The sequence below is a fragment of the Alternaria infectoria genome, assembly GCF_024043175.1.
Source record: "Alternaria infectoria strain BMP 0036 chromosome Unknown scaffold_18, whole genome shotgun sequence".
Classification (NCBI taxonomy): Eukaryota; Fungi; Ascomycota; class Dothideomycetes; order Pleosporales; family Pleosporaceae; genus Alternaria; species Alternaria infectoria.
The window spans coordinates 33,413-54,392 of record NW_026250707.1 but is presented as its reverse complement, the minus strand read 5'-3'; the positions used below and the strand labels follow the sequence as shown (position 1 = coordinate 54,392).

The following is a 20,980-nucleotide window of genomic DNA, read 5'->3' as shown; positions in this document are numbered from 1 at the left end:
GTAGCGTTTTGTGGAGTCGTTGTTGATGCGTCAGCAGCAGACGTCCTCGCGGGGCTTATATATCAAAACGTCTCCAGCATCGTTTCCTAGTCCTTCCCTGAAGAGCACATTCCAACCCGCGTAACTCGAATTCACGCTACGATCCTAATTTGTGACTTGGATGATCGGACATGGACTACATCCTCCCATGAATCACGTACCAGTGGTTCAAACCCTTACTCTGACTTCTTGAATCCCTCATACTATCGTAGGTGATAAATAGATCCAATATGCATGGTTCAGAATCGGTATCGCTATAATTCCCGTCATCTCTCTAACATACACCACCTGGCTCGTCAGAATAGCCTAGATTGTAATGTCCACAGACACGCGTCTAGCAGCTCTCGAGAGTCTCGTCCGTGAGAACCAAGAAAAGATAGAGGAACTAAACCACACGAACTGGCTACTCAGTAACCAAAACATCAAGATGCAAGAAGAACTCGCCAAGTTGGAAGAAAAGTTACGCAACGAGTATCCCGACTTCGATACCAGGCGTATCAACCATTCAAGCTTTCAAGCCAATCCATCGCCACCTCTCCATGATCCATCCGTCGCTAGAGATGTCTCTCGCGCTCGCCCACAGCTACTTCAGCGCCCACCACCAGGACCGTTGTGGACACCATTCTACATGACCGCCCGCGACGCTCCACGACTATATCTAGAGTTTGTGATACCAGGATCCAAAGGCGAGACATTGGGGATAGCTGTAAACAACGTAGATCTGGCCTTTATATTACAGCAGACATTGCGACGGAGAGGGTGGGGCGAAGTGACGACGAAGAGAGGTGTCGAGGATTTCCTAGAGCAGCCGATGATGAAGGTAACGTGGACGGGCGGAGAGGGTCAATTCGGGAATTTGACGTAGTCCCGCGAAGAGGTTGGGTTGTAATGTATCTTGGTTTTGAGAAATGGAGTTTATGAAAAAGGAGCATTTGGTATCCTAACGCCGACCCATGCATGTTAGAAACCCGATGTTCAATCGTCTTTGTGCTTTTCTTCAAAAGCGAGCATGAGGCCCATGGCCCGCTCATATGTCCACATTGTAACAGCGCTGGCTGGCGCAGCTTTCAGAAGACTGACCGTCAACCCACGGTACATTCCCCGTCTGCCTTCGTGCTTCCATATATGCGCAATGGTACTGATGACGCCGGTATATGTCGGTATGTTCCGATGAACGTATCGCTCGCGCATCGGCCCTTGGACTTGAAGTCGCTTGCGCGTGGTATCGAGCGGGTAAACGGCGGTTTTGGAGAGAACGCTCGCGATGACACCGGCGACGGCATCTGAGCTTCCGAGTGGCAGTGGTATGGGAGAGGATGCGGTTATGGGCTTCAAGCTTTCGTAGCTAGCGAAGAAGAGGCCCATGTACGGCACAATCTGGCTCACGCCTGCGCCGAGACCGCGAAAGAAGCCCCTAGGTCCTTCATGCTGCGCGATGTGCTTGACAGACGCTATAATGGAGGTATAGACGCTATCTTTGCCTTGCGCAGCAAAGCGCGTGCGAAGAAGATCGAGCGGGTATGTCGCCGTCGTCGCAGCGGCACCGGCGCTTGCTCCGCTGAGGAAATTGGCGACTGAGCTGGGAAGCGTATATGGCGGCGGAATGGTCTCTAGCCAATGCGATATGTACGTGTAGGCAGAGAACTGGGCGCTACCGTACGTCAAGTACATGAGCTCCGCCGGTATGTTGCCCTTCCATAGCCCCGTGACACCCTCTTCGCGAAGAATCTGTTTGAGGGTGCCCAATGTTCCTTTGTAGACGGGTCCTTGGACATTGCGAACGCTGAACGGGTCGGAGAGCGAGTGGATCTGGAGTTGCAGGCGGATCTTTATGACGTCGAGGGGAGCTATCACGAAGCTGTCGCAATGTCAGCCATGTGCGCGAACATGGGAGATTAGACATACCGCGACACCAGGCCTGCCACCGCACCTGCGACGACAACTTGTCGCTGGGAGCCCTATCAGTCATATTAGCCCTGGTTCTGCCAGCATATCGCGTCGGTAAACGGTGAAGATAGACAAGCTCCTACCTCATGCTTCAGCTGTGCGACACCCTCAGACATGCGCCCAGCGCGTCGATTGAGACACGTGCTATGTTCGCGCGCGTAATTAGCTACCCACCGCCGATGCTCGGTAGGACACCTGTAATTGCAAACGTGCCGGGCAAAGGGTAGTAGAGACCTCGGTTTACGGGTTGATTGTTTCCACCACGCTCGCTCCCTGGCGTTGAAAAGCAAGGAACCCCGCCGTGTCCCGTCACTGCCAACAGCTGCGGCCGACCATGTCTTTCACCATCACCACCAGAATACCGCTACGGAGTCTGAGATCGCAAGTCACCACTTCCCGCAGGACTACGCTTGCTGTTCAGAGACGGTGTTTCTTCTTCAACTCGTTCTGGCGATCACCTAAGCCGGCCGAGCATGCTGATTGGAGCCCCGCTACACATGGCCCGTTTCGGCCAACCAAACGCCAGGAACAGCTGCAACAGCAACAGGAGCAAGAGCTGAGACAATCGAAAGAGCAGGAACTTCTCGTTCATGATGAATCCAACATTGGACAGCTTGACGGTAGCCCAGCGAAGAGAATCGCGGTGAACATCGATGGAGAGCCCAAGATCTTCGACGCTGCGTTTCTTCGCGACAGCTGCACGTGTACGAAATGCATGGACCCTGACAGCAAAAACAAGCGCTTCCAGACGTCAGATATACCCGAAGATCTAGAAGGTAGCTGCAAGACAGTAGTGGATGAAGAGAAGGGAGTCTCTATCGAGCTTCAATGGAAGACAGACGTCAAAGGCTTCGGTCCGGAGCACCGCACACGGCACTCTATCGACTGGCTACGCCGCGCATTCAACACAGAGATTGAGCTACGTGGCGGAGTGCGACACGACGACAGAGTGTTCTGGGACAAGAACAGGATCGTAAAAGATAACAAGTGGCTCGACTACGACACCTACATGTCCCAAGACGAAACCCTCTTCGAAGCCCTCACCCATTTGAACCGCTACGGCCTCCTCTTCATCAAAAACGTACCCGAATCTGAGGAATCCGTCGTAGCGCTCGCCTCCCGTATCGGTACTCTCAAAGATACTTTCTACGGCCGAACGTGGGACGTCCGCTCAAAACCCAAAGCCGAAAACATAGCCTACACGCCCGACTACCTCGGTCTCCACATGGACTTGCTATACACATCCAACCCCCCGCATCTGCAACTCTTGCACTCCCTGCGAGCCCGTACCCCAGGTGGCGAATCCTTCTTCTCAGACTCCTTCGCTGCAGCACATCAACTTCGGCGGCAGTCAGAGGGGCACTTCAGAACGCTGTGTACATTTCCCGTAACATACCACTACCACCACCCGACCTACCATTACCACTTCACCCGGCCAGTGATTGAAACTTTCGCCTATCCAAACTACAGCGATCCTGCCAACCTCGCCATCCGTCGCATAAACTGGTCCCCGCCTTTCCAGGGCCCGTTCGAAGCGCGAATTGGCAGCGGCAACTCGACGTCGCTTCGCTCCTTCATTGCTGCTTCGCATGCGTACGAGAAGCTTCTTAGTGCGGAGGAGAATTTGTATGAGTACAGGTTGAATGAGGGGGAGTGTGTCATCTTTGATAATAGGCGGGTGTTGCATGCTAGGAAGGCTTTCGATGCTACAAAGGGTGAGCGATGGCTGAAGGGGGCGTACGTGGATGACGATGTATTCTTTAGTAAGCTTAGGGTGCTGGAAGAGAAGTTTGAGGGGAAATGGGTCGCTGAAGGTGTGGTCAGGCATGCCGTGAAATGAAGGTGGGGGTGTTCAGTAGTCTAGGTTGCGCAGTATGGATATGGCTGTGCTTCGGAACTCGGGTCTCTTCTTGGAATCACTCAATTGTCAGCATGCGTGGAAGCTAATGCCCATGCCCCGTGGGCTACAGAAAACATTTCAGTCCCGACAGCTGTGAAGACGGACTTTGAGTAGCCTTTGGTTACCATCTGACTCCAATGCATAGTCAATATCAAGACGGCGTCATGACGCAAAAAGAAATCTTCTTCGCGGATCCCCGGTAACCTGATCCTGAGCATGATCGATGAGGCTTCCCACCACAATGCTCTAATCAATATTTAGCACGAGTGATTTCCAGGTCAACACCCTCGTCCAGACCGCTCTCTACCCGCTTTCCAATACTCATCACTGCCTGTTCCAATCTCGTCGGATCGAAATCCCCGCAGCCCACATGCAGATGTACAGACCGCACTGCAGGGAAAACTTGCGACAATGAGTCAAGCCTGCACTCATGCAGATCCGCAACGAGGCTCTCAGCTTCTCTTAAATAGAACGTTATGCGAACCGTGCGGATGAGCTGACGTTCCGTTGCATCAAGCCCGAGCATGAGAGTGTAGTATGACTTGAGGAAATGGGGGAAGCAGAATGTGTTTAGCGCAAAGGGGAGGAGCTTTGCTTCGTCGTAGACCTTGCGGCAGACGCGCAGGAGAGCGAGGTCATTTCGATGCGTGTATGTGGCTTTGAAGGAATATACCCAAAGGGCGTACGTGCGTTGACCGAGAGCGTGTTCGTAAATGTGGTTTCTGATTTCTCCGGGTAGGCGCAAAAGTGGGGACTCGGCAGTGTTGCGCATGTATCTGTTGATGTTAGCTTGGCATGGTGAATGGCTCTTACACACTTGCGGTGCAGTGTTTCGGTACTTACATGAGCAAGCATGCGTCGGTCGTGCGTTCCATATCCGTCATTGTTGGCTACTCGTGGTGTCGACGTAGTGTAGCATGGGGAAAGACGTGGGGAGCAAAAGGTAATTCACATAGCCAGGACTACTAAGGGAAGGCCAGGGTCTATTACGCTAGCCTCAAGCAGATCGCTCGCTCACCTACCCCAGGTGCCCAGGTGCCGCCCACGGTGTTTCCCGAGCTAAAATCCAGAAGCCACGCTGAAGTGACGAGCAAGTGTCCGCGTCTTGAGATCGCATCATCTGGACGTGTGCAACGAGATCAGTCTATTTCACTATCCAAACATGCTAACTCAGCAACCCAACTACATCCAACTTCTTCTTCCCATCCCCATCATCGACGGCCATGATTTGCTTTCCTCGGCCCTGGACAGTCATAGCTTCCTAGGTACTATCACCACGGTCTTAGTCGTACGGTCCAAGTAATTCCTGAGTGTTCTCACAAGCGCCCGGAACTCATCACACTGCTGTTTCTTTGATATCAGTGGCTCCTCAACATAAACAGTTCGTAATCCGCGCAGCCCGCGCAGGTAAAGAGAACCACAGATGATTTGAGACTTCCCACTCGAGTACCAAGGCAGAGTGTATTCCCATGCGTTGAGCTGTACGGTCTGAATTTGGTCGAGCTGCGAGGGCGAGAGTCGCTTTTTGAATAACTGAAACTCGAGGAGAGTGTTAAAAGAGAAGACGTTCAGTGCGATATACGGTGACTTGGCAGTCTCATGGTAGGTTTGACTGCAAGCGAGTAGTAGACTGAGCGGATGTCCGTTGACGCGACCGTCGCCCTGGACTCTGTAAACACGGCCGCTTAGTACGTATCTAATTGAGGCACAAGATGTTAGCAAAGGCCGTTTGTATTGTGATGGGCAGGGATCTGCGCACCCGTAAACTTGATTACGTAGCTCAGCTGGAAGACGCAGAAGGGGTGACGAGTCGGCGTTGCGCGAAGTACTGGAAGGGTCGGTCAGCTGGCAGCCAGACAGACAGGACAGTGTTGTGTTACATGTCGGAGCTACGACTTCCAAGTTTCGCCATTATGAGGTTTCGAGTTCCCTTTGTGGTTGCGAGAAGATAGGGGAAATCGAAAAAAGTGCTGTACAATTCGAGGTCGCGTAATACAGACAGTGGGGTTGATGCAATGTGGTCAATGTACTGATTCTGACTGAGGGAGGTGGTGGCACAGACTAACATCCGCTAGCGTTGTTTGAGTGGAGGGGAGAGCCCTGGAGAACGAACCTGGAAGGTGCGGCCAGACAGCGTCGCTTCTTCCAATCGCCAGTGAATCCAAGAAGCGCTTAGATGGTAGTGCATCAAGTTGTAGCTTGCTGTATAAGTATGATACTATCAAATCCTAACAACTAGACAATTACTAAGATAATGTATACGCCTACCCTAAGTATTCTTTGTAGAATGCATGATTGGCTTGGAACTGGCGCTTCATTCGAGCCAAAATGACTATCTATCTTGTCTTCGCGAGGCTTTTCCACCATAGGCCGGCTCGAAGTATATTTGGAAGAGCGCCTCGTTCCTAGCTCCGAGAAAACCGAGTGGCAGAGTGATTGAAGTGACACAGCTCCATGCTTTCAGGTATTGTGCTACCGTATGCTTTGTTCCCGGTGCCGCGATGCATGCGCCGAGGAGACTGAAGCTTCTTAAAGGCGAAGCCCGTTCGCCCATCCCCACGAGGTGTATACGGGGCTCTTCGCGTTTTGCTTGAGGAAACCTGTCCACTCTTCTCCGGTGCAGACCAGAGGCTCCATGTGTCTCCAAGAGCGAGTATTACTGTTCAGAAATCTTCGGACACAACCTATCGCGTATCCCTGTTTTCGCGTTGTCGACTTTGAGACACTACGCAATGCCACCGGGGCCTGTCTTGGGTGCCATCTTCAATCGCACAAGCACAGCATATTACGGGTCCGATTTGAGACTTTCAAGCTGCGGCCGGTTGTTTCTTCTTCTTTTTATACAAGACGGCTTTATGTCTCTTCTCCTCGAACCCAGCAGACTCCCCTCGGTGCCCTTCCATCCAACAATTCTGGCAATATAAATCACCGTCACAGCCCAGGCATTTCAGTGTCGCATCGTCTTGACAAATGATACACCATGTGTCAATCTCGTCATCGACCTGTTTTTGTAGATTGGTAGATACCGGCGGCTTGTTCCTGGGTGCGAACGATGGGGCGGAAGGAAGCCCGAGGGAATCTGTCTGCGATGGCGAAGGAGCGGCTAGAGCGGCTAAGCGTGCGGTGAATGCATCTTCGATGGCTTGACTGCTCGCGAAGTCGTCTTCGGGGAGGGTATTCGGTGCGGAAGGCAGTGTGAAGCCGCTGTCTGTGGTATCTGCCGTTGATGCATTCTTCTGGTCTCCTGATTCTGACTTGTCATCTTCTGACGGAGGAGAAGGGGGATCGTATTTCTTGCTAATTTCCAGTTCTGCCATGACTCTCGCAATCACATCGTCTGCCTCGTCGTCCTCGGTTCTCTTCTTGCCATCTTCGTCTTCCTCATCTCCACTCTCTGTGTCTTCCCTGGCTCTACCAACCTCCCCACTTCCAACGTTGATTTCAACGCTCTCCCAGTCCGTCAACTCCTCCTTCGATGGCTGCTCAGATTTTGAACGCCCACTCTGCGGCCCTTGTGCCCTAGTATTCACCACTTCCGGGAGCATCTTGCGCATGTCTCTCAATAGCTTTCCAACATCTTGTTGTTCTTTCTTGGATACGTCCCATTCCTTCCGATCACCGACGGCGCCGTTTAGCTCACCAAGTAAATCTTCTAGGCTCTTTTCATCTTCCTCGTTAAACTCTACATTCGAGCCTCCTACGCCTTGGGCTATCCCTTCCAGGTAGCTCGGTGCCCCTGGTGCTGCGACCGGTGCGCCGGCATTGTTCGTGGACGTTGTTCGCGACGGCTGTGGCGAGCCCGAGGGAGACGCGCTACCAAGACGTGCGAAGCGAGCGGCGAGGTCATCGGTGGGTTTGGGAGGATTCGTGGGTGCTATCGAAGCGCTACAGTTGGTATCTAGGCTGACGGAGGATGTCTTGAGCGCATTGAGGCGGGCAAGGAGGTCGTCGTCTGTTGAGCTAGGTTCGGGCATCTCTGGATGATGGGCGATCACTACGGTGATGTGTGGATAAGGACTGTGGATGTCTAAGTTATAGCGCCTACTGGACGCGGCTTATGACGCGGTGTTGCATGGAGCTCGAGGCTCGGGAGTGAGCGGAGTTGGCGCGACAGCTGTGGTGGAGCGCGGTGGGGGAGGGGCGAGCTATCCCTGACCGCGCTTCCTCCTCAACCAGACAACACGTGCGATCCAACAGCTGCATTATTAGATTACGAAGAAATACAGGCACATCTAGATGTATACTGCTTATTTCTTGCCGTCGGGTCGGCGCTACTGGAGATGCCTGCCTGCGGCCCGTGTTCTCGCATGCGTGACATCCGGCCCCGCTTTCGTCATATCCATAGCTCCGATGGCATCCTCATATGTCAGCATTCGTGTTCTGGTACCATATCCATCTACTCCGAAGCTGCCGATTGTCACGCCATCTGTTCGTCTCCATCAAATATATAGCACAGCTCTGTATCAATTGAGCATCCACCTCTTCACCGGACCCCCAGCACAACCTTAGATCAACAATCGCCATGGCTCTCGCACCCAAATTCGCTGGCCAAAAGCTGGCCTCCAGTGCTATTCAGCCCAAGACCGTCCACACACTCGAGCTCTGTAAGTGTTTCATCCTCGACTGCTGGATTACAACTTCCCGACCCATCCCAAGTCCTCCATCGGACTAACAGTCAAATTCCAGACCTCGACTATGTGTGCCCCTTCTCGGCCAAGATGTTCAAAACAATCTACGAGACCCCTCTCCGCAAGACACTTCTCGAGAAATACTCCGACCGCGTCGTAACCATCTTCCGGCAACAAATCCAACCCTGGCACCCGTCCTCCACCCTCGTCCATGAAGCCGCCTACGCCGTACAAAAGGTCGACAGTTCCAAATTCTGGGACTTCTCACAAAAGCTGTTTGCAGAGCAGAAAGACTTCTTCGACGTAAGTCTGGTTAACGAGACGAGGAACGCGACGTACAAGCGACTGGCCAAGATCGCCGGGTCTGTGGGTGTTGATGAAGGCAAGGTTTATGGACTGTTGGAGATAAGTGACAAGCCTGGCGAGGATGGGGCACTGAACTCAGGAAACGGGGTTACGGATGATGTTAAGGTGCAGGTGAAGGCGAATCGACTGACGGGTGTGCATGTTACGCCTACAATTGTGTTCGATGGGGTTGTGAACAATGAGATCAGCAGTTCGTGGACGGCGGAGCAGTGGGAAGAGTGGCTGGAGAAGAATGTCAAGTGACTGCATGACAGTGAAGAGGTTGCGAAAGGAAGATTGTGAGTGACCGTAGACTTCATATTGTAGTTTGCTGCATACACGCGGCTACACTTCATGAGGAAGTTACACTTGGACTGCTTAACAACCTGCTCATAGTCTGAAGCATACCCTATGAAGCTGTAACTCTATGTAATTGGCATGCAGTATCATGGATAGAGCCACTCCAGTGTGTTGCGCCCGCAGTTTCTACACCAGCATGTTCATCATATAAGCACTGGACGCCATACAGAACCCCAATGAGTGGAACATGCTGGAAGATCAGACACTTACATACACTGGCGATGGATCAATCGTCACCTTACATCTTATTCGATACCTGGGCATACACTCAACTCTTTGTTGCACCACAGACCTTGAAGTAGTCGTCGAAGCTTGTTGAGACATGGGGATTGGTATGCCAACTTGCTCACCCCGATGCCTAACCAGGCAACGAGAATAGCTTTGACAAGGGCCATATAATGCCGCTCTTGCGTTCGATGTACTTGCGCGAGGACGTGGGGGAGGCTAGATCCACAGTCACCCCAGGTTCGCTCTCTCACCCACGCGACTCTCACCCGAGCCCTTCTACGGCTGCTAGTCGCTTGTATAAAAGCCGGCCATCGATACTCCTACATCCTCCACTACTCTTCTTACTACCAATCTGAATATAATTCCCCCCAAGCAACACTTCACGTTGATCAACCATCCTCCCTTATCACCTCCAAGTCAAGTCCGATCCATGGGTCCATCCTTGACAACACCTACCGGCGATCCGGCCCCCGCGCCTACCATGTCGACCCCTCCAACAAAGTTATTCCGCCCCACTGCGTCTACTTCTGAGGAGTATATACCCGACTTCTCCGAGCTCCCGGACCTCAACACGGTCATCTTAGCCGAAGACAAATACGACTACTTCTTTCATGATCATACAAACCCCTTAACGTGGGCACATGCCAATGATAGAGCCTGCCCAACCCGAACTCATGCGACCTTTGTAAGAGCTCGTACTGCCCGGTCACAGGCTCAAATGATCAAAGAAGGAGACGAGCTCATCCAACGTGTCGCACCGGAACCCACGCATCGTTTTGCCGTTTACACATGGAACTACGACGAGCAGGGCAATTTGAAACAGACTCCGCACATCACAAAAGAAGAGCTAGAGGCGTGGAGGAAACTCGATCCGAAATGGAAGATTCGCCCCATGGACCCTGCAGGCATGCCGCCGCCAATGAAGAAGAAGCTCAAGGTGAGCCATGATGGACAGCTCATGCCGGGATTTGACGACTACACGGTAGATGAGCGGAGGGAGGCGCTCAAGGCGACGGCGCCCGGTGCTTCTGCCATGAAAGACGTCCTATGGAGAATTGACCGGCGGGCGCGCGAGCGACTGGCGATAGAGTTGCAACAATCTGAAGCCAAGGTGGAGGTCTTGCAGCAACGTCTCGCTGCCGAAGAGATCAAGAAAGAGAAGAAAAAAACGGATACGGCGGCCTTGCAGATGGACGATGGGATTGCCCAGAAAATAGAAGGGACGAACGTGTTGGAGTTGAGACAGAAGAAGAGAAAACTATCGACTTGAAGAGCATGAAGTAACCACAGGGCGATATGACAGGCCTGGAGAGTTGGAACAATGGAATGGAGGCTGGGTGTCACAACGGCCAGGTTCGTGGAGCAGAATAACAAGTACGTGGCTGAGCATATGGAGATCACCGCAACTGGAAGACAGGAACGTCCAGGTTGCATGGTTATGATGCGGTTTTCAAGTCAAAAAGTGATTTCAGAGCGCGATCTCATACTAGCATTAGTATAGGCACTACAAAAGCTTGATGAGCCTATTTCAAATAACCATGACTTAATGTGATCATCTCGACGCTGTACCTACCCCTTTGAATCGCGATGCTATTCTAAAATTAGGTTTTTAGACTCTGATCAAAATGTAGATAGTGCGGCGCTGGCAAGCCACTGCCGAAGATACTTTTCGATCATGGGAACAAAGTCTAGGCATGGTCCTTCCGTACCGCGTCTGAAAATTCTAGGGGTCGGCCGGGAAGAGTAGTTTCTTGAGTCGCATTCTTCCCAGCCTAGCGAGTATGTTGTCTTATATCGATGAATGCCATCCCAGTGAATAGGTGTTATGCGTGTGCACGGAGCACTTCTTTTTGGTCACTGAGTCAAACCCTCCAGTACCTAGGTACCCTCCCCCGCTATTTATATCCACACTCCCACCGCTAGGAACCGGTATAGTTTCCTTGAAGATCTCGTTGTCTCTCATTCTCACCTTGTACCTAGGTAGTGTACAGTTGCGGTACGCAGGCGTTGACTTCACCATTCGAGATCGCTCGCTCGATAAGTGTACGAAAGGCCTCAACAGGTGGAGGATACCTTCCCGCTGAACTCAAGGCTTTAAAAACAAGCCACCCAGTGATCATTCTCAAGGCTCGCCGTCGCCGTATCACCAACAATATGTCGGACTACGATCGCATGTAAGTTTTCTCCGTTTGCCATTTCTCGATCAAAGCTAACTCCAGACTAGCACCCAACTCAACCATGACAACTCGCCCCTTCTTCAACTCCCGGGGGAGCTTCGAAACCGGATCTACAAGTTCGTTCTGCACTATCACCTCCCCGTATACGTCGATATACCCGCTCTGGAGGATGAGCACGGAAACTTTGTCCCTAGAGAAATCACACGGAGAATGCTAGCGCTTCTATATACATGTCGTCAAGTCCACAGCGAGGCCTCGATGATGTATTTCGCGCTCAATACATTCCAATTTGAGCTTGACACCTCACTCATCGAATTTACTAGTAGTCTCACTGCGGAGCAACTCAACGCCGTCAAGTCTATCGATATGACGGGAGAGCTTGTGGAAGAGATTGAGATGCGCGCCGAGAATCATGCGAGCGACAGCCCGCGATTGCACCTCGATACGCTGACCTCGCTGCAAAAGGTATCCATCTACCCTTACGCGTTCCACTCACCGCCAATAAATCTCGATGTCATTGGAGTTTATCTAAGGGAGGCGACTGGTAGGATGGGTCTGGAGGTCATAGAGGTCAAGAGGAGGCAGAAGCTGACATAGGCAAGTTGCAATCGCGTAAGGGATTTGATGAGGAGCCATATCGCTGGGAGGCCCTGACCAGATAGTCATGCAGTGCTAATCTTCATGTAAATAAGCCTCTCCGCTATTGTAGGTAGCATGGGAACATCAAGATATACATGACTTCGTCAACCGCCATTACTCGAGGTTCAATGATGCATTCATTGTTGTGAACGAACATGTCTCTGATCTATAGTAAAAGCATACAAATGAAACAGTACATCAAGCTGATGTATTTGGAAGTACAAGAAAGAAAAGTGAAACGAGTCTAAGTAGACTCTCCTAGTAGATACCCCAGGTGACTGCCTGGCCCTTGATGTTGCCGTTGCACTCCATGTGGCCTTCAGCTCCCACCTTGCCGCTGCCACCAAACTTCTCGATAGCGGTGTTGATGATGTCGATGACGTCCTGTCCGCCAACTACGAAGTTGACGTTACCGTTCGTCTTGGACGCTTCGACACCGAAAGAGCAGGAACCAGACTTGGCGATCTCGCGCTGGTTGTGCCCAATCACATCCGTGGTCCAGTCAGTCGAACCATCTCCTTGGATGTTGGTGATGATCTGGCGACAGTCGTCGACGCTAGGTGAAGCACCGCTCGTCTTGTCGTCAAAAGAGGAGTCCTTGCAGTCGTTTCGGCCTGGTGGTATGTCGCAGGGATAGTGTGAGCTCGAGCCCTTGTCGGCAGTGTCCCAGGATTGGAAAGCCCTGTCTGCACTGCAGACGGGTATGCGGATGAAGCCGGGCGTCGTTACGTCGATGTCAAGCAAGTTGTCCATTGTACCGTCATTGGTGGGATCTGCAACTTCTGCGCCGTTCTTGCGACCGTTCGAGGTCCAGGTCCTGACGGAGCCCTTGATGAGATCATCCTTGGTAATACCACCGAACGCGTCTTTCCCGTCCAAAGAATCGAGGCCCTTGGGTGCTGAGAACTTCTGGACTCTGCATGTAGTCTGGCAAGGGCCCTTCTCCTGGGGCTCACACTTGCACACTCTAGCATCGCCGTCAGGACTGGCAATATAGTACATCTTGCCCTCAAAACACATTCCAGTAGCCTTCATGGTATCGTCATCCATGTATTTTCCAATGTTGTCGCCATCACAACCGTTACCGGAGTCGATGATGAAGGGGTAGGCCTTGGAAACGCTCCAAAGGTTTGGGATAGCGAAGCCAAAGACGGACTTCTGGATATTGGCACGGAGATCATTCTCGGTCATAGGGCTGGGAAATCTGTCGCTACCATGGACGTCTTTGGACTCTGCGCCAAGGATAAGCTTTCCATCCGAGATGATGTCCCACAAAGTATCGATGCTTCCATCGGTTCCATCGAACAACCGCTTCAACGCGATGGTAGTGACGTTGGCCCATCCAGTGATAACATTGCCCATGTAACTGGAAAAGGAATCTTGAAGTTCGGCGGTCCATTTTGCGTCTGGGTCACCTAGAGTCAACAAGTCCTTGGCGATGGTTGTGCTTTGACCAATCAAGGTGAAAGTAGTGTCTTTCGCATTGTCGAATGCCGGGCCCTCCCCCTTGAAATAAGGCATCTTCTTGATGAGATTGTTGAAGAATGGCCCAGCAGCTGAAAGGGTTCCAAGGGTGAGAAGGTCGATAAGGAATAGCTCCCATGTGTGATCGGGCTCGGGTGGAATTGGCGCAAACTTGTTCTCCAGATCTCGCAGATTGGTAGCAACTACTGCAGCCACATCGAACAAGGCGTCATGGTAATCCTTGTACATTTGATGAATGAACACGAAGGAGTTCCAAATCAGCATGGCTGCGGGGCCTGAGTCTTCTGCCTCCAATCCTTGGCCACAGTCTGCGGTCGCATCGCAATTGCTGCTAGATGACATCGTACCACAGTCGGGTGAGGAGGCAACATTGGTAGTCTCGGAAACCGATTGAGAGAAGCTGATGCCACCCCTACCACGATCGGTATCTTTCCAGATTCTGATAATGTCCTTCCAAGCCTCATCAGTACTGAGCCCCACCCATTGTTCATGTGGTGTATAGTATGAGGCATCGTCGACCAGTACGTCAGTACAGTGGAAACTGGTCCAGTTGCCATTGCGTGTGTGGTCGGCCCTGGGGTCCTGGCCAGACTTGATGAGTTGCTTGTAGTCGCCCCAGCTCGCCGCCGGCTTCGGAACATCGTGGAATGTTTGTAAGTCGCTTGCCCAGTCGGTAGTACCTCCAAATCCCCAGGCTGAGTACAAAGTGGCGCGTGTCTTCTTCGTACTGGCGCTCATGTAGCTCACCCATTGGGTGTCATCATAGACAAGAATGTCGCTGTTGCTGCTAGTGTCGACAAAGTTCTTGACTACGCGTCCAGCCCTCTTCTGATCATTCACAATGTCTGCAATCTCGGCATCAGCAATGTACCCAGCTGTGCCGGTACATTTTCCTTTGGTTGCTTGGGAGCTTTCGCGAGTGCCCGTGTAGACGCAGCCTGGGCCCCAACAACCTGCTTCGGCCATGTTGAAGGATCGTCCATAACTCGTGATACCAACAATAACCTTGGCTCCTGGAACGCCTGCTTTGGTAATCATGGCAAGAGACTGCTTTGTCTCCGTCAAATTGACTTGACTGCGCAGGCAATTACCTGTAGCGCATCCCTCCTGAGAATAGGAATTATCTGCATCCCACTGGCCGTGAAGATCATAAGTCATGTAGACAATGTAATCGACCACTTTGCCAATGTCCTTGATGGGAAACTGCTTGAGGTACCAGTATGAGGAGGGGGCGGCAATGGAAATTGACTTCCCGGGCAGAAGGTTCTTCAAAACGACGAGGAAGGCCAGGTAGTTCGGGCCATCAGCCTTGCTAGCTGCAGGTATGCCCGGAAGATCGGGTGCACCAGGGTACTCCCAATCAATGTCAACACCATCGAGTTCGTGCTTCTTGATGAAGTTCGCAATGTTGGTGGCCATCTTGAGTCGGTTGGCGGATGTGACACCTTCCCGGAAGATGTTGTACGTAGCAGGAAAGGTGGAAAAGTCCCATCCTCCGAACGACAAGATCTTCTTCGCGCCTTTGATCTTCTTGAATGCGTTAAACTGGTATGTTGATAGCACATCGCCAGTCTCAACCTCGTATGAATTAGTCAGCGTGCCAAAGGCGAAGTGAATGTGCGTATACGCTGCAGTATCGATCTGAGAGGCATCCTGGAAGAGACAGTCGCGGCCCATCCCATAACCCTCGTAGTAGGCGATTTTGATACCGCCGCTGCCAGAGCCCTTAACGATGTCGGTTCCACAGTTGGAAATGCAGCCGTAAGTACCCGGCTTAGCAGTACCAGGAGCACCAGTGTTGGTGTCGACGCAAAAGTCTTTGGTGATGCCACACTGACCCCAGATGTTGCAGCATGCATTCAAAGGACAGGGATTCATATCTGTAACCTTTGTGCCATCGGTGGGCGGTTTAGAGTCGGGCTTCTGCGGGCCGCACTGTGCGTTGGCAATAGGGGCTGGAAATGGCGCACTACCTTTGCTCAAACACATGTTGGTGCCTACAAAGAGGAGCTTACAGCCGTTCCAACCCCATGTGTTCTTATTGAAGTCTTCAATCTTGTCCCTCGTGAGACTGAATTGGGCAGCAAGATCGTCGCAATTATCGTCAGTCTTGACCTGGTATGTGTAGCATGTGCCGTCCGACCCCTGACTGGGACTGAAATCCGGAAGGGTTCCACTCGAACAGCAAACGTGTTGCTTTGGCCTCAGATTTGCACAGAAGCTCGAGTCCGAATTGATCTTGGTGAAATCCGCAGCAGTGATGCCACACTTGGTAGCCAGCTTGGCACAGCTGTCGCCAGAATCGACTTGAACGGTCCTGCAGTCCGCACGAGCGTGAAACCTGGCATGAGATGGATACCTCTTGTGTGCTTGGTGCTGACTGGTTCGCTCGAATAGCGAGGTGGAATTGGACAAGGTGGAGTTCGTAGTGCTGTTCGTGGGTACCAGTGGCGTGGTAAAGATGGCCTGTCCGGTGATGTTGGTCGATTCGGAGAAGGATAGACATGTCGCATTGGCCCAAGTTTTGATGGCAGTTTGCACTGGAGTGAATGTGCCGTTGCTGGTGACCATGAGTCCAAAGATATGGTCGCTACCGTAGCTTGGCTCGCAAAGCTGCATAGCCAAGCTGGGCGTCGAAACATTGAGGTTGTCGAGTTTGTCTTCAAAAAGCTTCATGGCGGAAGCGCTGAGCCCCTGATTCAACAAGCCTTGGCCAATGTATAAACCAATCGTAGCTTGACCAGACTGGCCAAACATGATGAAGGGTCGATCAGTAGCGCCATGTCCGTTGTCTGCGTATTCTCGAATTTGCGCGATGAGCGATCGGAGACCGGAGGCAGCCAGGCCGAAGCCTTCGTTCCACCAGCCAATCTCGAAATCGACATCGACAGTCTGGGCGGTGTTGGTCGAATTCGGTTCCGAGCTAGCAAGCTCAGTGAAGTCGGTGCCAAACGAGGAGCAGGCATTGATACGATGGTTGCTCGAATCGTCATCGACCTCGTCGTAAAGAGAGAAGTCGTAGAACATGGTCTCCGTACACCGCTTGATCTGCTGGAAGTTGGGATAGGCAGACCAGTTGCCCGTGTTCGCGCCAGAGATGCTGCATCGTTCTGGGCAAGGATTAGAGTTGCGGTAGCTCGGGCTCGTAGCAAGTCTGAAGTCTCCTTTCGCGGACACACTGTCCACAAAGAGCAAGAATCCGATTGCCCTGACTGCTGGGCTCAACCATGCTGAGGCAACCATAGTTGTAATACAACAACTGAAGCTATCTCAGTCAAGATACTGAGCTCTAGGGCTGCAAATGAATGTGACAGGAGAAGCTACCAGAGTCAAAAGAGTGACTTTGGATACCTGGTGCCCTAACTATCGACAAGGAGAAGTCTGCTTTATACTGTTTGTAGTCACACCGTTGCTCGTCAAGGTTTGCATCGAACGACCTAGATAGACCTCTGACCATCTTGAGATTCGTCTCCCGCAAGGCGAACTTCCGGTCAGTGGACCTAACACGGTCATTGCTTACCCGCCCTCGGGGGGCCTGTTGTGGATGCTCATTTCCGAGGCATGCTACAGTAGGTTTCCAACAAGCATGAGATGAAAATCCGCGGGTGTATGCAGGGGTTCGGTCTGAGATCAGCCCTACGATGTACCAGTCCAGGTAGCCTTGCAGTCATCCTGGAGCGTTCAGCAAAGCTTTTACCCAGACTAGACCGTTCCTACGGACGGCCTGGCCCGTAGTTCAGCCGCACTTCGGTGCCGTCAGACCCGAGCTGCCCACGGTGCGGCCCAACTCCCGGCAATTCCATAGATTGATCCTGATGGGGGCCTGATGCAATGGTCCAAGCGGGAAAAGTCTTGTAATCTAAAGCTATTGCTTAGCTGTTGCTTACAGCCAGAATCTGAGGTATCGATGTGCAATATGGTCGTCCCAATTAAGATAGGAGTGGAAGTCAATCGCTCAACAACCGAGTGAATGTGTATTAAGTAACTGTGAAGATCTTCACACCATCATGTAGCCGAATGTACCAAATGCGGCCACCAATCCTGCCGTACCCCCACCAATCAGTCGCTGTGCAGTGCTCTTCTCGTCAGTTGGACAAGAGTCTCCAGGCTTTCGAGTTGCCTGGCAATGAAGCGAGGTCATGGATGCAGAAATGTTTGAAGCAGCAGCCGCATCAATCTTGATGTTGCAGGGAGTCGGGGCCGGTGTGGTGGCTGCCATAGATGCACAAGTCTTTCCATCATAATCCTCCCAGGTGATAAAATCAGGGACCGGCAGGGTGGCGTCGACGTTGATGGCAACTGCTTCATTGTCGGTGCAATCTCGGTTCGTTGTGGCGGCTACGAGATCTAATTCTGGTGCGGAACTCTTGATGGTGAAGAATGTGGAGCGACTCGTGCGGTTGGCTGCGAGACCACCTCCGAGGAATGCAAGCGAGTCCTCGGTGCAACTGTTCCAGCCCACGTCCAAGCGAAGCGCCCACACGCCCTCTTCGGTGAAGTTTGAAAGGATTTTGACCTCCTGATAAGGCTCACTGCCGGAGAAGTTCGCCCATCTTAGGTGGTAGAAGAGGTCTCTGCTAGCCTGTGTTTCCACGTTCGTGACCGTCACGTCTAGCGTAGGATTCAAGAATCGCCCTAGGTCGGGGTTCTGGATGGCGACGATGACTGGAAAAATTTGCGTCGCGGCATAGGTCTCGTTGCGAGGAAAGACGAGGTCCACTTCTAGCATGCCGGAGGCTGCGTTGACGGCTCCCGCGCAAGCGGCGAGGAGTAAGGCGACCAGCATGCTGACGCCAAGCAGGGACGGTAGAAAGGTGGCTGAGGAGTTGGGGGCGAAGGTGCGTCGATGTAGTCGTAGAACAGAAGGAGACAGTCGAGAAGTGGAAAAATATAAGTGGAAGATTTAGGTTACATTGAGGATCGATAGAGTGAATGCAAGGTACCTTGCTGAAGGGGGAAGGCGGCCTATCAAACGACCGTGCAACAACGCTAGCGGCTAAAACGCCAATACGCCCGCTTGGCATCCACGCCTTCGCCTCCACCTCCCTCGCGCGAGCCGCGTTCTTGCCGTTCCTCATGTCCACTTCCGGTCCGTTCCCGAACCGTTATGGCTGCTGCCTCAAGTGCAGGGACAATCAGGGGAAACTCTTCACCGGCCGCTATTGTGGCTGCGCTAGTGGTGTCGTCAATTGCTTCTCTTACGCCCCGTTGTCAGCTCATCCGAGGTTCCTGAATGAACTATGCAGGCCGCTTCCAACACCAGTGACCCGCCTGGTCTGCCGCCTAATTATTCGAACGCTAGAACACGAAGAGTCAAGTAAAGAAGATGGGGAACTGCGATGAAAGGTATAAGAAAGATGGCATAGAGCGTCGTTGAGTTCCCATCTTGCCATCAAGACATCAAGCTTGCTCCATTCCACACTCGTTTCTACAACTTTTCTGTAATACTGCAAACTCCCAAAGATGCAACTTACACGTCTACTTGCTGCCGGTTTCCTCACGGGATCGGCCCTAGCATGGCCCGCTCATCTTCGCCGGGGCGTTGACTGTGGATTCTCTACCACAGCTGACAGCGGTGCGACGTGCGAGAGTTTTGCATCCAGTTGGGGACTGTCTGTCGACGATCTCAAGAATCTGAACCCCGGTATCACCTGCCCCAACCTCGACACCAGCAATGAGTGTAAGTTCCTCCCTACGAACTGCATGTGATGTATACGCTGACTTCCTACACCGACAATTAGACTGTGTGATTGGCACTGTTACCGACGACCCGATCATAACTTCGACTCCTGTAACCACCACCACATCAGCAACCACTAAGCCGGCCACCACCACCACTTCTGCTACGAGGCCCACCACTTCCTCTACGACTACCAAGGCCAGTACCACCACCACGGCCGGCAATGGTGTTGCCACTCCCATGCCCACGCAGCCTGGAATGGTTTCCAACTGTAACAAGTTCTACTACGTCGAGAAGGGCACCAGCTGCGGCCAAGTGCTCGACAGCCAGAAGATCAGCCTCAGCGACTTTGCCAAGTGGAACCCCAGTGTGAATAACGACTGTTCTGGTCTGTGGGCCGAAGTGAACGTCTGTGTTGGCGTCATTGGTGGAGGAACCCCCGTCACGACTGCCAAACCGTCGACCACTACATCCGCAGGAGACGGCATTCAGACACCTCAGCCAACCCAACCCGGAATGGTCTCTAACTGCAACAAGTTCTACTACGTGCCTAAGGGTTCTAGCTGCAGCCAAGTTCTCAGCAGCCAGAAGATCGCCCTCACTGACCTTGCCAAGTGGAACCCTAGTGTGAATAACGACTGTTCTGGCTTGTGGGCTGAGGTCAATGTCTGCGTTGGTGTTATCGGAGGTACCCCGGCCACAACTACTACCAAGAAGCCAACCACCACCACCTCTGCTGGAAACGGCATCCAGACCCCTCAACCCACCCAGCCTGGCATGGTCTCCAACTGCAGGAAGTTCCACTACGTCTCCAAGGGCGACACTTGCCAGCAGATCATCAGCTATGAGAAGATCACTTTGGCGAATTTTGTCAAGTGGAACACTGGCGTTGGATCCAACTGTCAAAGCATGTGGGCAGAGACCAACGTTTGCGTTGGCGTGTAGAGAGGTCGCGACGTTTCTGTTCCTGTACTTGATTGGCGGGTGAAGTAGATGAGGCACGGCAATACCTGTCGAGAGTTATTCGTAATACCGTTATGCTCATGCAGTCACTAAGATTTCTATAATCACATCACCGGACAAGTCCCTCTAATTGAACACGACACTTGGACGATAAGTTTGACGCGGAAGCGTGTCAACGTAACTTCAGGCCTACACCCACTGTAATCGCTTCTCGCGCACTCTTGGTATAAGAGAATAGCTCACACCCAACTCCATAGTTCACGTCACCATGTCGATTCATTCAATTGGTCCGAGACAAGTAACATACCAATCTTGCATTGTTGTTTTAAGTGACAAAGAGCTTCGCCATTTATAAAAAAAACCCGACCCGATTGAACAGGTGTTACGATCTGCAAAAAGAAATTGTGTACCAACGCCAGGAGTCGAACCCGGTAACCAGCCCCTGGCATGTGGCAGCTGCATCTACCGCCGGACCCTTTGCAGGCCTCTTAGAGCTAGTGTAGAGTCCGATGAGAACCCTCACATGGACCGTGTTGTACCGTTGGTGAAAGAATGGCGAACACCGAGCATTATATACCCTAGGTCAGAT

The 20,980-nt window shown here is 52.2% G+C and overlaps 10 protein-coding genes across 10 annotated transcripts; 5 read left to right on the top strand and 5 right to left on the bottom strand.

The window, feature by feature from the left end:
* Nucleotides 1-1,014: 1,014 nt before the first annotated feature.
* On the bottom strand, nucleotides 1,015-2,102 carry TPC1 (mitochondrial thiamine pyrophosphate transporter; the record flags this gene model as incomplete). The annotated part of the gene is made up of 3 exons (XM_051499991.1): nucleotides 1,015-1,897; nucleotides 1,945-1,997; nucleotides 2,070-2,102. 3 exons carry the CDS (start codon nucleotides 2,100-2,102, stop codon nucleotides 1,015-1,017), a joined length of 969 nt encoding a protein of 322 aa, XP_051349689.1.
* A 218-nt stretch (nucleotides 2,103-2,320) lies between these two features.
* On the top strand, nucleotides 2,321-3,826 carry J4E92_008639 (uncharacterized protein; the record flags this gene model as incomplete). The annotated part of the gene is made up of 1 exon (XM_051499990.1): nucleotides 2,321-3,826. One exon carries the CDS (start codon nucleotides 2,321-2,323, stop codon nucleotides 3,824-3,826), a length of 1,506 nt encoding a protein of 501 aa, XP_051349688.1.
* Nucleotides 3,827-4,136: 310 nt separating this feature from the next.
* Nucleotides 4,137-4,658, bottom strand: J4E92_008638 (uncharacterized protein; the record flags this gene model as incomplete). The annotated part of the gene is made up of 1 exon (XM_051499989.1): nucleotides 4,137-4,658. One exon carries the CDS (start codon nucleotides 4,656-4,658, stop codon nucleotides 4,137-4,139), a length of 522 nt encoding a protein of 173 aa, XP_051349687.1.
* A 2,035-nt stretch (nucleotides 4,659-6,693) lies between these two features.
* On the bottom strand, nucleotides 6,694-7,860 carry J4E92_008637 (uncharacterized protein; the record flags this gene model as incomplete). Its single annotated transcript, XM_051499988.1, has 1 exon — nucleotides 6,694-7,860. One exon carries the CDS (start codon nucleotides 7,858-7,860, stop codon nucleotides 6,694-6,696), a length of 1,167 nt encoding a protein of 388 aa, XP_051349686.1.
* Nucleotides 7,861-8,408: 548 nt separating this feature from the next.
* Nucleotides 8,409-9,123, top strand: J4E92_008636 (uncharacterized protein; the record flags this gene model as incomplete). Its single annotated transcript, XM_051499987.1, has 2 exons — nucleotides 8,409-8,490; nucleotides 8,573-9,123. 2 exons carry the CDS (start codon nucleotides 8,409-8,411, stop codon nucleotides 9,121-9,123), a joined length of 633 nt encoding a protein of 210 aa, XP_051349685.1.
* Nucleotides 9,124-9,928: 805 nt separating this feature from the next.
* J4E92_008635 (uncharacterized protein) lies at nucleotides 9,929-10,717 on the top strand (the record flags this gene model as incomplete). Its single annotated transcript, XM_051499986.1, has 1 exon — nucleotides 9,929-10,717. The coding sequence occupies one exon, from the start codon at nucleotides 9,929-9,931 to the stop codon at nucleotides 10,715-10,717; it is 789 nt and encodes a 262-aa protein (XP_051349684.1).
* An 884-nt stretch (nucleotides 10,718-11,601) lies between these two features.
* Nucleotides 11,602-12,221, top strand: J4E92_008634 (uncharacterized protein; the record flags this gene model as incomplete). Its single annotated transcript, XM_051499985.1, has 2 exons — nucleotides 11,602-11,621; nucleotides 11,672-12,221. 2 exons carry the CDS (start codon nucleotides 11,602-11,604, stop codon nucleotides 12,219-12,221), a joined length of 570 nt encoding a protein of 189 aa, XP_051349683.1.
* A 300-nt stretch (nucleotides 12,222-12,521) lies between these two features.
* J4E92_008633 (uncharacterized protein) lies at nucleotides 12,522-16,991 on the bottom strand (the record flags this gene model as incomplete). Its single annotated transcript, XM_051499984.1, has 1 exon — nucleotides 12,522-16,991. The coding sequence occupies one exon, from the start codon at nucleotides 16,989-16,991 to the stop codon at nucleotides 12,522-12,524; it is 4,470 nt and encodes a 1,489-aa protein (XP_051349682.1).
* Nucleotides 16,992-17,745: 754 nt separating this feature from the next.
* On the bottom strand, nucleotides 17,746-18,534 carry J4E92_008632 (uncharacterized protein; the record flags this gene model as incomplete). Its single annotated transcript, XM_051499983.1, has 1 exon — nucleotides 17,746-18,534. The coding sequence occupies one exon, from the start codon at nucleotides 18,532-18,534 to the stop codon at nucleotides 17,746-17,748; it is 789 nt and encodes a 262-aa protein (XP_051349681.1).
* An 888-nt stretch (nucleotides 18,535-19,422) lies between these two features.
* On the top strand, nucleotides 19,423-20,373 carry J4E92_008631 (uncharacterized protein; the record flags this gene model as incomplete). The annotated part of the gene is made up of 2 exons (XM_051499982.1): nucleotides 19,423-19,428; nucleotides 19,570-20,373. The coding sequence occupies 2 exons, from the start codon at nucleotides 19,423-19,425 to the stop codon at nucleotides 20,371-20,373; spliced, it is 810 nt and encodes a 269-aa protein (XP_051349680.1).
* Between the last annotated feature and the right edge of the window lie 607 nt (nucleotides 20,374-20,980).